Source organism: Ornithodoros turicata, chromosome 4, assembly GCF_037126465.1.
Source record: "Ornithodoros turicata isolate Travis chromosome 4, ASM3712646v1, whole genome shotgun sequence".
Lineage (NCBI taxonomy): Eukaryota > Metazoa > Arthropoda > Arachnida > Ixodida > Argasidae > Ornithodoros > Ornithodoros turicata.
Genome location: NC_088204.1, coordinates 38,510,486 through 38,524,416, shown reverse-complemented (window position 1 = coordinate 38,524,416; position 13,931 = coordinate 38,510,486). Strand labels below are relative to the sequence as shown.

The 13,931-nt window shown below is 48.3% G+C and overlaps 1 protein-coding gene across 1 annotated transcript; it reads left to right on the top strand.

The window, feature by feature from the left end:
- The first annotated feature begins 5,332 nt into the window (after window positions 1-5,332).
- Window positions 5,333-8,998, top strand: LOC135392351 (uncharacterized). The gene has a single exon (XM_064623067.1). The coding sequence runs from the start codon at window positions 5,333-5,335 to the stop codon at window positions 8,996-8,998; it is 3,666 nt and encodes a 1,221-aa protein (XP_064479137.1).
- Window positions 8,999-13,931: the final 4,933 nt, after the last annotated feature.

Sequence of the window (13,931 nt, the reverse complement as noted above, 5' to 3'; positions counted from 1 at the left end):
ATCCGCCAGCTTGTGCGCACTGCGGTGACAGCTTGACTGTCTTGCACGTACTGGCATCCTGCCCTCACTTCGAACACCAACGCCAACAGTATTTCACCGCATTCTACAGATACCATGTCCCACTCCACCCAGCCCTTCTACTGGGTGACACCCCTCTTGTGCCGTTTGATAACGTAATCAAATTTTTGACCACGTGTGGGTTTCTTAGTCAGATGTAGATGATAAGCATTGCTCCGCTTTTATCCATTATCACCGAACTCCTCATGTAAATATCTTGTCACACTTGTAGATAGCTTTTAACTGCCATGCTCGCTTGCTATCCTCTCTCCTATCCTGGTCAATCAATCATCGCTCATACCTGTAGATAGGTTTTAACTACCACACTCTCTCTCACATCATCTTTCCCATAATCGTCTCCGACACACTCAGCATAGTTTTGGCGCTCTATGGCCTTTGTTGCCTTTGTGCCATTAAACACATAATCAATCAATCAATCAATCCTTTTCCGTGAATCATGATGCGGACTTCAATGACCTTCCGAAGATAGTGCTTCTCCCGTCAGCAACGTGCATACCAATAAAATTCATTTTCGGGATACCTCTCCGTTCAGATCACTTCTTGAACGCGATCTCATTTGTACACACCGAGTGTCGTGTCATTTCTATCCAACTACGATCAAGCTTCTTTAATATAGATCTCGTGCATCAGCTCTCATATTTATATTAGTCCTATATGTTACATCTCTAAGGAGAATTATTAGTAAGCAGGGGAACAAAGGAAGCTGTGCAAATCAACGGACCGCATACCCCGTGCTACAGAACATTTCGAGCACCGGATGAGCAGCAGTCAGGAACCCACGTGACCCTCTCTGGCGAGTTGAAGGAAGTACAGCTCGAAGCAGAGTTAACTGGAACGCCACTTCGACCGCTGAATCGGGAAGAGAATCACCCTAGCGGCACTTAGGAGAAATAAAGGGAAATAATGTTTTCACTACTTATGGCGAATTGTGGCGGTCATTTAATTACAACACTGCCTGGCGCTCGGAAATTGCTAGGTCGGCTCCGGAGCTGGATCATGTGACAGCTGCCACCCGAAAATGAGTGCCAGGGATCTGGCGGTTTTAGGATCAGGATCAGGCTCGCCTCATCCCTTCTGAATCAGGGCAGAGTTCGTACACTTGGATCACGCTAGGGCCATCGTGGTCGCCTGTCTTCGGGTTCCGTCGTCTGCTAAATCACGTGAACTTCGACGTGCGGTCCAATCAGAGCACTCGCCACCGTTGCAGTGCGGACTTGACGACACCGGATATAGTTGGGCAACCCGTTGCTCGATCGTTTCGAGACCGGACCGGAAGTAATAGCTGGGAAATTCCGGGCGCACGGAAAGTGCCACGCGAACATGCAAGATTGCTTGACTGCTCGGGATCTGGCAAAAAAAGAAAAAGAGAGAAAAAAAAGAAAAGTTGCCACCAAATGATCACCACTCGCCATGATGCTGCGAGGGTGTCCGCCTTGGCATGAGTTGTTGACTCGGCATTACTATGGTGAGCTAGAATGAATGGTGTGCGACTGAAACCGGGTCGTGACGACGGGCCTGCCAATAGGTGGCTACCAAGGGCTCGACCCGCTGCCGCTTCTTGCGCCCTCAAGGCCATGTGACCCATGCGCAAAGAGCACAGGGGGAGCGCGATGGCCGAAATTGAAGCAGATAGTACAAGGGGAGAAAGAAAAAAAATGTGGGCGTGCTGATACGTCACGCTTCGGAGATATGATTACGACGGACGGACGAGTTCGCGTTTTGGAATGTTGTGGTAAAGGCAGTGTTTCAATGCCTTTCGATTCCTTCTTGGTATAATCGGAAGATAATTTTCTTCGGGACATAAGGAATACCTCTCGTTCTGCTACATTGCTTCTGCGCGAAATTCCCTAATTAAAGAGGACAATTAATGAATTTTAGGTAATTAGTGACCTTGTAGTTACATACTTTCTTCGAGGGAATGTTCGCCTAGCCACATATAACTCGAAGAAAAAAAAGCAAGGAATAAATAAAAGGGTGGAATGGAGTGGACTTTCTCTGCTGCAATATATCATGGATCCAAGCTTGTACAAGATACTAAAAAACTATTCAAGTCAAGATACTGAATACTGCTGTAAAGAAAGATGACATCATATCGCGTAAAACCATGGCACGGATCTCGTGACTTGACATTCTTCCGCCATCTTCATATTCATTAAACGTTTTGCAGTACCCTTGAACAGACGTCCTCTCTTCTTGTTACAATTTGGTGCCGAAACCCGGGAAGCGGGTCTTACCTGATCAGGAAGTACTGACTGGACTATAGGGCGGAGCAGAGCGTCATCGTCGGAATCGTTATGGAGGACTTGGAGAGGTTGAAGAAGCTACGCACTGCTTGTCGGGGAACTGTGACACGCACCATTTCGGACCTCACAGCTCTTTTGGCTACGACTCCTTTGCCTCACGATCAGCTCACATCAAAGCTGACATTCCTAGAATCTAAAGCAGCGACCTTGGCACAGCTGGATGGCCGAATACAGGGTATCATCGAGGAAAACCTTTTAGAAGACGAATGCACAGCCTGCGATCGATATCTTGAATCTATCACGACTATCACGGTACAGGTCCGCAGGGCGTTGTCGACAACTGCAGGTCCAGTTTCAAACAACCACCGCGACGGTCATCAGGCTTCACCGCAACATGGGCACGGTGCTAGTGATGGAGTCAGTTTGACCAAGCTTCATATCGACACTTTCAATGGTGAGCTTTCAAAATGGCAAGGGTTTTGGGACCAGTTCAGAGCAAGCATACACGACAACTCACGGCTTTCGCAAGTCAACAAGCTTAAATATCTCGTGTCGCTTGTGTCTGGATCTGCTGCTACGGCCATCGAAGGTTTGACCATCACTGATCAAAATTATGTCACTGCTGTTGACATCCTAAAGGCACGCTTCGGCAAGGACGAGCTTCTTATCACGATCATCTGGACTCATTATTCGATCTTAAAGGAGATGGAAATCATTTGGAACATATATTTTTTCACCGCTTGATATGAACATACTACCTTCATAAACTGTTACGGAAATATTTCCTTCGAAAAGCGCGAATTTCTGAGAAAATTAGTTTGGAAGAATGCGCTCTGCGGCGACAGTCTCCCCCAAGCCGAGTCTGGCGTGTGGTGACGTCAGGCGTCCGAGGACTTCATTGGCTGCCGGAAGCGTCCGCTTCCCGCCAGAATCGTCTGCTAGCTCAGGAATCATGGCAACTTACCGACTGAGACGCTGTTGCTATTTATTTGCGTTTGACATTCACTTGCGTTCTTACATGATTTGTCTCGTAAGTTTTGCATAAAACAAGACTGCGGGCAGTGTAAAAGGTGTAGCCAGGCCTCTGTGTTGCAGTGACGGCCCGGGTTGAGGTGGATCGTACGCGGTTGTGATTTCTGTTCCGATTGTGCTGAGGTGTCGTTCATTAGTGAACAGTATTGTGCCTGTGTGTGCAGCATATCTATATATGTGATACGACTAAATACGTTCTGTCAGTGGAGATTTATTCCATGTGCCAGTGTTGTATTCTGCGTATGACCATTCAAAAAAGAAAATGATTATTTGACCATGTATTTTGGGGTTTCCACAGATCGCTAGCAGATGAACTTTACTAACTTTATTTTGGTATTCATGTTGTAGTGTTTGTGGAGACGTTACGCTCCTGGTATCACAAGATATGGTAAGCGCAATGTTACACAGCTATGCGTTCATCGGTCCGCTCTTTCGCCTCAGAGAGCCAGTGTCCCTGCGGTTCAGAGCCATAGTGTTGACCACAACACGGAGAAGTCATGATGGTCGGCAACATCTCCAAGTGAAAACACTGGTCACTGCGCCGCGTCTTCATGACTATGCATTTGTAAATAAGAAGAAGCACTATATTTCAATCCGAATGTTCGTTCACACTTAGCAGCATCACTTACCAGCCTCCGGTACATTCGTGTGGCGAAATCGAAGCTCGAGGAACTTAGCCTCCAACTCCATAAAACGTTTCGTCGAGAAGAGAGCAGACGTGTCGCCTAAAGAGTGTTCAATCATCACCTGTCCTTCGCACGGCGTCCGATGAGCAACAACGCTTCCTTCCCGGTCGGCTTGCCAGCGCGCGCCGGTGAAATCGCAAAAATAAAGAAAAAGACGGCGCGGTCACATGACGTCAGCGGCTGACAGCCGAGTGAGGGGGCATTTCTGCCGCGAGATTCAAAGCTCCCTCGCGCTCCAGGATTGCGCGCTACGCTCAAACTTTTGTGCGAATAGTATCACAGGGCTCAGAATCATAATTTCTACTTCTCCCGTCATATTTTATTCCGATCATTTCCATGCTCCTTTAAGCCCGTTACGGACTTTCAGGATGTCCGAGGGTTACGAGACTTACATGGACTGTAACTGCTCGGGTTCGAAATCTGCAAGCTTTAGGCATTCCGACGAGTCAATATGACGTCGCTGTTCGTCGAGCAATTGTGCGCAAGATTCCTCATGAGCTTGAGCTCGAGTACTATCGTATGCACGGAAGAGACGCGACCCTCGCTCCTGAAAGCTTGTCAGATCTTATGGATTTTTTGAACAAAGAAATCGAATGCCGTGAACGCCTTCGCAGAGACGCAGCATTAGACAACGTTGGATCGCGACCGAAACAGAAGGAGGAAGTGGTGTTCAACGAAAATCATCGCTCTCGTTTTCCGCGTCATCTTTAGCGGCAACTGTTACGCAGCAGAGCTGTGTTCCGGTGCAAGTCAAAAGATCATGCGCTTGAAAGTTGTACGGCCATACTCACTCCTGAGGAAAAAAGAATCATCCTTCGTCGAGAAGGCAGATGCTTTCTTTGTGGAAAGAGGTCCCACTTGTCCAAGGATTGCCGGGTCTGCTGGAGGCTTCATTGTGGAAAGTGTAACAGACGACACCTTACGCAGTTATGTCCAGGTCCTTCAGTGCCTGCTCAGAATCAAACTTCGGTTACAACGGTTGTTGAGGACGTAGTTACCTCATTTTCTTCATCAGAAGTTTCGAAGACTCCAAAGTGCTCAGAAGTCCTTCTGCAAACAGCTAAAGTTTGGCTTGTGGGACCACGTGGACGAAAACAGCTCATCAGGGTCTTGTTTGACGGGGGAAGTCAAAGAAGTTTCATTCGCGCCGACATATCAAAACGCATGGAATGTAAAGACGTACGGTCAGAAGATCTACGAATCCACACCCTTGGGAATGTCACATCCGCTCGAACACAACACCGTTGTGTACAACTTTTATTGCGAAGCCAGGACGCTTCTCACACACTTGTGATGGATGCAATCGAGTACGACCAGATTTGCACTGACAGCCTCCCGTCTTTACCCTTCGACATGTCCAAACAACTGAAAGATATGGGCCTTCAGCTAGCTGATGAACCGTTTTCGGCGCCTGTCGAGATTTCTCTCCTGATTGGTTCAGATTATTACTGGCAGGTCGTCACTGGACAAACTGTTCGACTTTCGAAACATCTTGTTGTAGCTGAAACCATTTTCGGGTGGACCATCCAAGGAGTCTGTTCGTCCGATGGCATGAAGGGACGACACGATATTCAAGTTATGAAGATTGGCGTGGAAACGGATGTCGAGGTTGATACCGACAGGATATATTCGCAACTACAGGCATTTTGGGACCTCGAGCATCTAGGAATCACGGACCAGTGTTCAACGTCCAGTTCCTACACTGACCCCATTCTTCAAGAGTTTAGCACTTCAGCATGCCTACAGAACGGGCGATATATGGTCCGTCTCCCCTGGAACCTGGAGAAGCGTCACATGCTGGGCGATAACAAGGTGCTCGCGTTCCGACGGTTGAGTTACACCACCAAGAAGCTGCTACCGGATCCCAGTCTAATGGAAGAGTACGACTCTACGATTCGTCAATATCTGCTAAATGGACATGCGGAGCGCGTACTTGAGACGGAGAACACCGGTGGAGGGCCTATATATTACATGCCTCATCATGCTGTCATACGAAGAGATCGGGAGACGACTAAAGTACGCATTGTATTCGACGCTTCGTCAAAGTCATCTGGTGCAGTCTCTTTAAATGAAGCTCTTCACGCTGGACCCAACTTGAACCCGGATGTTCTAGACTTGCTCCTTCAGTTCAGGGCATATCAAATAGCTCTTACAGCTGACGTCGAAAAAGCATTTTTACAGATCGTACTCGATCCACAGGATCGCGATTCTTTGCGCTTTCTTTGGTACGCCACTGCGCCGAAGGCAGACGAGGCTTTGCCTCCTATTGAGACTTGGAGAATGATGCGGGTACCGTTCGGCGCAAAGTCCAGCCCGTTTTTGTTGGCCGCCACTATCCGACATCATTTGCAATCTGTGGTTTCACGATATCCTCGAACGGCTTCTCTTCTATCAAGTCACTTTTATGTGGATGACCTGGTTGTCGGCGTGGATTCCGTTGACGAAGGAAATACGCTCTACCGTGAATCGCGTGACATCCTTATTGAAGCTGGGATGAAGCTCGTCAAATGGACCAGCAACGACAGCACCCTGTGGAAGTTATTTCAAGCGGAAGGCACTGCTTCATCATCCACCACTTCCCTTAAAAAGGTGCTCGGACTCAATTGGGATATCGACTCTGATGAGATACAGCTCTCCATGAAATCATTATCCGATTTTCTGGAACGTCCGGGTGCCACTAAGCGTTACGTGCTTCAGGCTGTTTCTCGGATTTTTGATCCTCTGGGCTACGTGGCGCCGTTCGTCGTTACGGCCAAGATCTTACTGCAAGGCATCTGGCTTGCTAAGCTTCAGTGGGACGATCTCCTTCCTGACAACATAAGGTCTGTATGGAGTAATTGGTGTCAAGAGGTGCCTACGCTGGCTCGTTTCCGGCTACCTCGGAAGCTAACAGGTGCCACAGCTCCGTTGACGGAGGTTGCGAGGAGCCTGCATGTTTTCGGCGATGCCAGCACCAAGGCATACGGAGCAGCTGTTTACTTGGTTTCTCAACGTGGCGAAGGCCGATTGGAAGCATGTCTTTTGCTGGCCAAAACCAGAGTCGCCCCGGTGAAAGCAATGTCCCTCCCACGCCTCGAGTTGATGGGCGCCGTTCTAGCCTCACGACTGCTTAAGTTTGTCCGGCAGACGTTATTCCTTTTAGATGTGGAAGCCATCTTGTGGACAGACTCGGAGGTTGCTTTGCATTGGATCCACGGATCTCCCTCGGCGTGGAAACCTTTTGTACGGAACCGCGTTGCGGAGATTCAATCTTCTACGCAAACCCGCCAATGGAGACACTGCCCTGGTCCCGACAATCCTGCCGACCTTTTGACGAGGGGTGTGTCATGCCGACGCCTTCTGGACACTACGTGTTGGTGGAATGGCCCGAGTTGGCTGTGCAGTCCTGAATCCTGGCCGCCAGGTTGGCGCTCTACAGCCAATGCTCCAGGAGATGTCTACTCCGAGGCTAAGACCCCCGACGTTCTCGCAGTGATGACAGTGATCAACGAGCCCATCCTGCAAGTACGAAAGTACAGCTCGTTCTCCAGACTGCTCCGGGTTACGTCATGGGTGCTACAGTTTATCCACAACAGCAGGAGCCCTTCTCTCAAGGACAGGGGTATGCCAAGTTCAGAAGAGATTAATGCGGCAGAGCACTATTGGATTAGAAATGCTCAACGTGAGGCTTTTGGGTTGCAGCCTACCACCCACACTTCTCTTCGGAACGCCTCCTTGTTTCACGACGACGAAGGGATCCTCCGCATGCAAGGACGTCTCCAGTACGGTGTCTTTCCTGATGCAGTCAAGCATCCTATAGTCTTGCCCTCGAACCACCCTATCACAGCCATGATTATCAGGCAGACTCACTTACGGTTGTTGCACGCTGGCGTCCAAGGAACACTGACTGACCTACGAGAGGCCTACTGGGTCATTCGAGGACGGCAAGTGGTAAAGAGGGTGGTGCACGGCTGTCGCGTTTGCAGGCGAGCGAAAGCCCGCGCGTGTACTGAGATTGCTGGTCCCCTACCTCGGGACCGAATATCAGCTGCAGCGCCATTTGATGTGACAGGAACCGATTATGCTGAGCCACTCGTTTACAGGCCAGCCTATGAAGAGAGCAATGTTTCAAGAAAATGTTACATCCTCATCTTCACTTGCGCCGTAACTAGGGCAGTTCATTTAGAGCTCACAGAATCTATGACTGCCGAAGACTTTTTGAAGGCCTTCAAGAGATTTGTATCGAGGAGAGGTGTGCCAGGAACAGTGTACTCTGATAATTTTCGCACCTTCAAGAGTGTGTCCCGTGAACGTTCCGTTGGCCAGCTGTCGCAGGATCCAGATGTGAACGGGTTCCTTACGGTACATCGGATCAACTGGAAGTTTATCGTTGAGCGCGCTGCCTGGTGGGGAGGCTTTTGGGAACGCCTAATAAAAAGCGCCAAGGTGTGTCTACGGAAGATACTGGGAAAAAGCACCCTAACGTACAGCGAGCTTGCCACTGTTGTCACGGAGGTGGAAGCCGTTCTGAACTCACGGCCCCTGACTTATGTTTCCGAGGATCCAGACGATCTCTCCGTGCTCACGCCTGGTCACTTCCTGGTTGGTAAACGTATTTCAGCCCTTCCCTACGAGCCTGTAGCCGAGGTACGTTCGACGTCAAACCAGCTGAGGCGACGATGGAAGTACCGCGAGCGCTTGATGGAGTCGTTTTGGACTAGATGGACCAAGGAGTATATCCTGTACCTGAGATCTGCGAACATACGCAAGCCACTTTCATCGTGCAGCGTCAAGACAGGGGACATCGTTCTCATAGCCAAGGAGAATGCGCCTCGGGTGTCTTGGCCCCTTGGCCGCGTTGAAAGTACAAGAGAGAGCGCCGATGGCCGCATCCGATCTTGCCAGGTCAGGACATCGGGGGGCAAAATTATCTGTAGACCAATTCAACTGCTACACAAGTTAGAGGCAGGTACCTTTTAAAAGTATTTGTAAGATACCAAGTTACTCCCAAAACACTTAAGGTAAAATAACTTGAGTAGGATATTTTTGTTATGTACAATTCTGTCTGAAGCTCTCGCATGTTTTGTGAGATAGCACAAAGGCATTCCATACCAGTCTCCTTGGGTACGTTATGTCTTGGGTACGTGTATGTACGTTATGTATTCCAGTCTCCTTGGGCAGATACGTTATGTATAGATGAATGTATTTGGAAGTGCCTTTGATAGTCATAAAGGTATACTTGAGGTAGTTTGCATTCACAGCAGAGTACATACTCGTTTGCTGCTTGCTGCTTGTCTGTATATGCCCTGACCCACTTGAAACATTCAAAGAAAAGTCACTCAGCTCATCTTCCGTTTTCAGACATGGTGGAAGGCTGCTAAAATTTTGACTCCAGGATTTTTTTACACACCATCGTTGTACAACCCAACATGATGCGCTTGTCGTATAATGCAATGATACACGGGTGCAGAATGTATAAAGTTTTTGGGCGCTATACAGACTGACCATCGTGATACACGCTCTGAAAGTTACACAAATCTTTCCATACTCACGCTGAACTTTTGTTTAAGACACCATTTCCGAAAACAGCGTCATGTACTAATAGATGCAGAGTATTGGGAAAATCAGTCAGATACCTAAGCCAGCCAATTCTTGACATCAAATTATGCAAGCTGAAGAACATCTCCTTATTTACCTCATAACATGTAATCGTGTCGTTTGACAAGCAAAAGTTGGGGTGTGCTATGTATTTGTCGCGAACATCGTACTAGACGTAGTGGGCGGTGAGATCTTGTTTCGACAGAAAGTCACATCGTGTAGGAACACTCTGTCTCTTTTATACCTTCTTCGTAGAGGCAATGGTACGATTTCAGAACAGGGTTTATACACTATGTCACTGCTCTCCCCTTTTCCCGGCTTTCCGCGATGCAACAATCTTTCTATTTCACAGTTGATATATAATCAGAATGAATCAGCTGGACTAGAGAGCATACCATGCTTTCTAGTCCAGCTGTTCTGTCGCCCAAATTTTGGAAGATACCTGCAGCAGAACCAGCAATCCCAAACGGGGTCAAGTCCGGGCCACTCTGCCAACAAATCTGCGGCGGCCCTCCTAGTGCTGGGGGTCACTATGTGTTAGAATGTGAGGTGCCCTTGTATGCTGACATGGCATGCCGAGAACCCGGGTTCGAATCTCGGAGGAAGCTGTGTTGTCTGAGGCTTTGCTTTGCTCGTACACTTTAAGACAAATGTCAGCACAGTTGCCTATGAAGTCTGTCCAGAACTCCCCTCGCCCCGCTCGAGCAGCATGTGCCGCCAGAGAAGCAGGCAGATCGCTCGGAAGGATCCACCACCTTTTATGCTACGCAGACTGTGCATACCGTCCTATTTTGATACAGCATTCAGGGTTACCCCCCGTAATCTCACTAACCTTTCTCATTTCTAGAAACACATCGTCTCGCTGTTATCAGGTATCATGATAGATGTCGAGCGCCGCTGCTATTTTCTTCTTCGTTCTTAAGGAAAAGTTTTGTGTGTCCGCCGCAAACGAAGCTGCTAGTCTTTTTCTTCAGAAATTCGACCACCAGTATTGTTGTCTGACTACCCGCACTTTCACGCGTTCAGCTGGTGAATATTCGGGGAACAAGGACGCTGTAGTGTTTATTTTATTACAATTTTTATCTTGTCGTTCTTACTTCCAACTTTAGCGACGCTCGTCCATTGCTTGCTTTTGAATACTGGCATTCAACAAACTAGTTATATATAAAGAAATTTTATTGGCCTTGTTTGATGGTGTGTACAATAAAAAAAAAAGCGCGAGATGTACACATACAGGCTGTACGGGCTAAAACAATGAGTGGGTTCCCCAAACACACTTCCTTCAGCTCTTACATAGAGTCTCATTTCTTGAAAATAGCGAGCAACAAGCAGTAGTTATGATGTGACTGTGAACAGCAGACACATTATCGCCGAAGTTCTTTCCACTTGTACGTACACCAGCTAAGGGGTTCAGAACAGGATGAAGAGAAAAGCAAACGAAACGTCGGGTGGCTTATCGTTAAGGGATAACAAGTGAAGACAATGTCGCATGCTTAGATGTAATTTATATCGCATCAAATACAATGCGGCAGTACATATGATCGCGGTATTTGATTAGGCAATCGTCTGTAAAGCACTGCGCGGTCCTACGTTTGTCGCCCGGTCAGTGTCCGAAGCGACGAGGGTTTATCTGACCCCTGATTAAACTGTCGAAAACTGTTTATCCGCACTCTTGGTGCGCTTCCCTACTTATCCCGGCCACTTACCGGCCTAATAAAACGCGAAACAATACGCATCACAAACTCTGATTTAATGGCTTCATCGTCGTTACGGTCGTTACAAGCTAACGAGTGGCGGGAAATTCAAAAAGGCGGGCGAGAAATTTAAAAAGGTGGGCACGTGATAAAACACGTGCACGCCGCTCTTCGCGCGATACGTGAAGGCCGTGGTACACGTCACGCGCAATGTGTCACGTGCCCACCTTTTTGAATTTCCCGCCACTCGTTAGCTTGTAACGACCGTAACGACGATGAAGCGATTAAGCCCCAGGTTCGATAATTCTTGCAGTGCGCACGAGTCCGACGCTGTGCTCTAACCTGTGAATCACTGAGAGAAACGGTTTCTGAAAACTGTGTGAAATTAGAAAATATAACATCCAACGATTTGTTGCTGCTGATTTCTCTATCGAAACCATGCTGTCTCGGGTCATACTGTGAGGTCCTGTAGTGGCCCTTTCCTTGTCTTCGATACACAATCCTGGCATACTTGTGCCTGGACGCGGTCCTTACGCGATAGCCGATTTCGAATGCGAGAAAACAAGCACAGTTAAATCGCAAGGAATAGCCATTGCACATCGTCTAACTAAGTCTACGCGTACTTTACAATCAGTGATTTATGGAGGCCCCCTTGCTAAAACCCTCAATTGTTTGGCGTCGATTCGATTCCGGCTGAGGAGGCTACCAGCTTTTCGGCTGGGTATAAGTTGTACAAGTTGCTTATAGATTGTGCACGCGCAGCGAGGGAACGCCCAACGCATTGCCAATGCTACCGGAAGGGTTCCCCGAAGCGCAAAGATCAAGTCTGAGTGAGAATACGGCGATATGCACAGACCGACCACTGTTGCATCGCTTCTGATCATTGTTGTAAGCAACAAATTAACAATTGCAAGAGAGTGACAGATAACCTCAGCAAGCAACGAGCTTGCACTGAGCTCGTGATGCCCTTGATAAACCACCCATCGACACTGTTCCGTTTCTCGGCCGGCGCGGTGCGAACCTTTGCATTTCACGGAAAGGGCATGTGATACGAAACAGAAGAGTACCTCGGATCCCCACAAAAATCCTTCCGCAAGGCGCGCAGCGAGCTTCAGCGCATCCATGTAAACAATCGCACGTGGTCGGGTGCCAGGGCCGCGACCAAGCGCTCCCACGCATTGGATAGGCCGGTAAGCACACCAGTCATTCTAGCTCACCATAACATTACTCTCAACGGTGGTTATCATCACGATGTTTGTTTGGGTTTGAGACGATTATGTAAAGGTGTATGCTGACCGATATCACGCGGATACGATGCTGTGATCTCATTGATACGCGCAAAGGTGGACAGCAACTCCAATAAATTTTCCACTAGACCTCGTGCATCCTCATTTGTTTTATCACAACTCTGAAAATGCCCCACTGAGCGAACGCGACCACCTTCGCGTGTATCAATGAGATAAAGGCATCGTATCCGTGCGATATCAGCCGGCATACCTTCACACAATCGCCGCAAACACTAACAAACCTCCTCACCTCCAACACCTCCACAGCAACACAGCCACAGTGGGACAGTCGGAACACTATTTGCCTTTATTTCTCGTAAGAGCCGCTAGGGTTGCTCTCTCCCCGAGTTTAGCTCCGCCAGTCGAAGTGGCGTTCCAGTTAACTCTGCCTTGAGATGTCCATCGGATTCCCGCATACTTGGGAACCGCTCACCCTTCCTCCTCTCCCTGTTAAAACTGGACGCGTGTCCTTTGAAGTATCCCGCTTTCGGTGGTTCTAATCTTTTATCGCAGTTGGAATAAAAGTTTTCGTATCCTGGGTTCCTTATATTTCGGCCTTTCGATAATTCGGTTTTCTGACTTTTCGGCCTTCGATTGTTCGGTGTTTTGATTTTTTGGTCTTCTGGTTTTCGGCCTTGTGATTGTTCGGTGTTTTGATTTTCGGCCTTCTGATAATTCCGCCTTATGATTGCCACCCACTGTTGTCATCGCCAACAAAAGCCTGTCCATGCAGTTCCTTGCAACAAATGTCATCTGCATTAATTTCGCAGCCTGCTGTGGTCAGTTGCATGCGTCTCCTGGTTTCACATAGAAAGATGATGTGCGCCCAGTCGATTGACAGCGGTACGGTGCCACCAAAAAAGTAGTATTCTTTCGTCATTAGCCAGCGTTACGAAACGTACGCACAAAAACGGCCTGGGAGTCTCGTCAAAGTCCTTCTGTAACAACATGTGTGGCATCATGTTCAGTAAAAGGAGGAAAAGAACCAAATCCTTTCTGTCGGCATTATCTAAACATACGCACAAAAACGGCACAGGCATGGCATCTCATCAAATTCCTTTCGTAACAACACGTGTCGCATGACGCAGTGAAGACAAAAAGGGGGTATCAAACAGAGAAAAAAAAGGAAACGCAGAGGGAAACAGTCCATAATGACGCATTGTCCGCGAAACGACAAAGAAAGAAAAACGGGGTATACCTCTCACCGCCCGTGTCCCGGTCCACAGCGCATCGCACACGAATCGCATGAAATGCTCAATAAAAGGGAAGGCACACACACACACGCCAAAGAACGCCCTACTATCACCCAAACACGGGCGCAACGACTCCGCGGAC

Coding starts and splice junctions, on each gene's coding strand:
- LOC135392351 (XM_064623067.1), top strand. CDS start 5,333: ATGGATGCAATCGAGTACGACCAGATTTGCACTGACAGCCTCCCGTCT.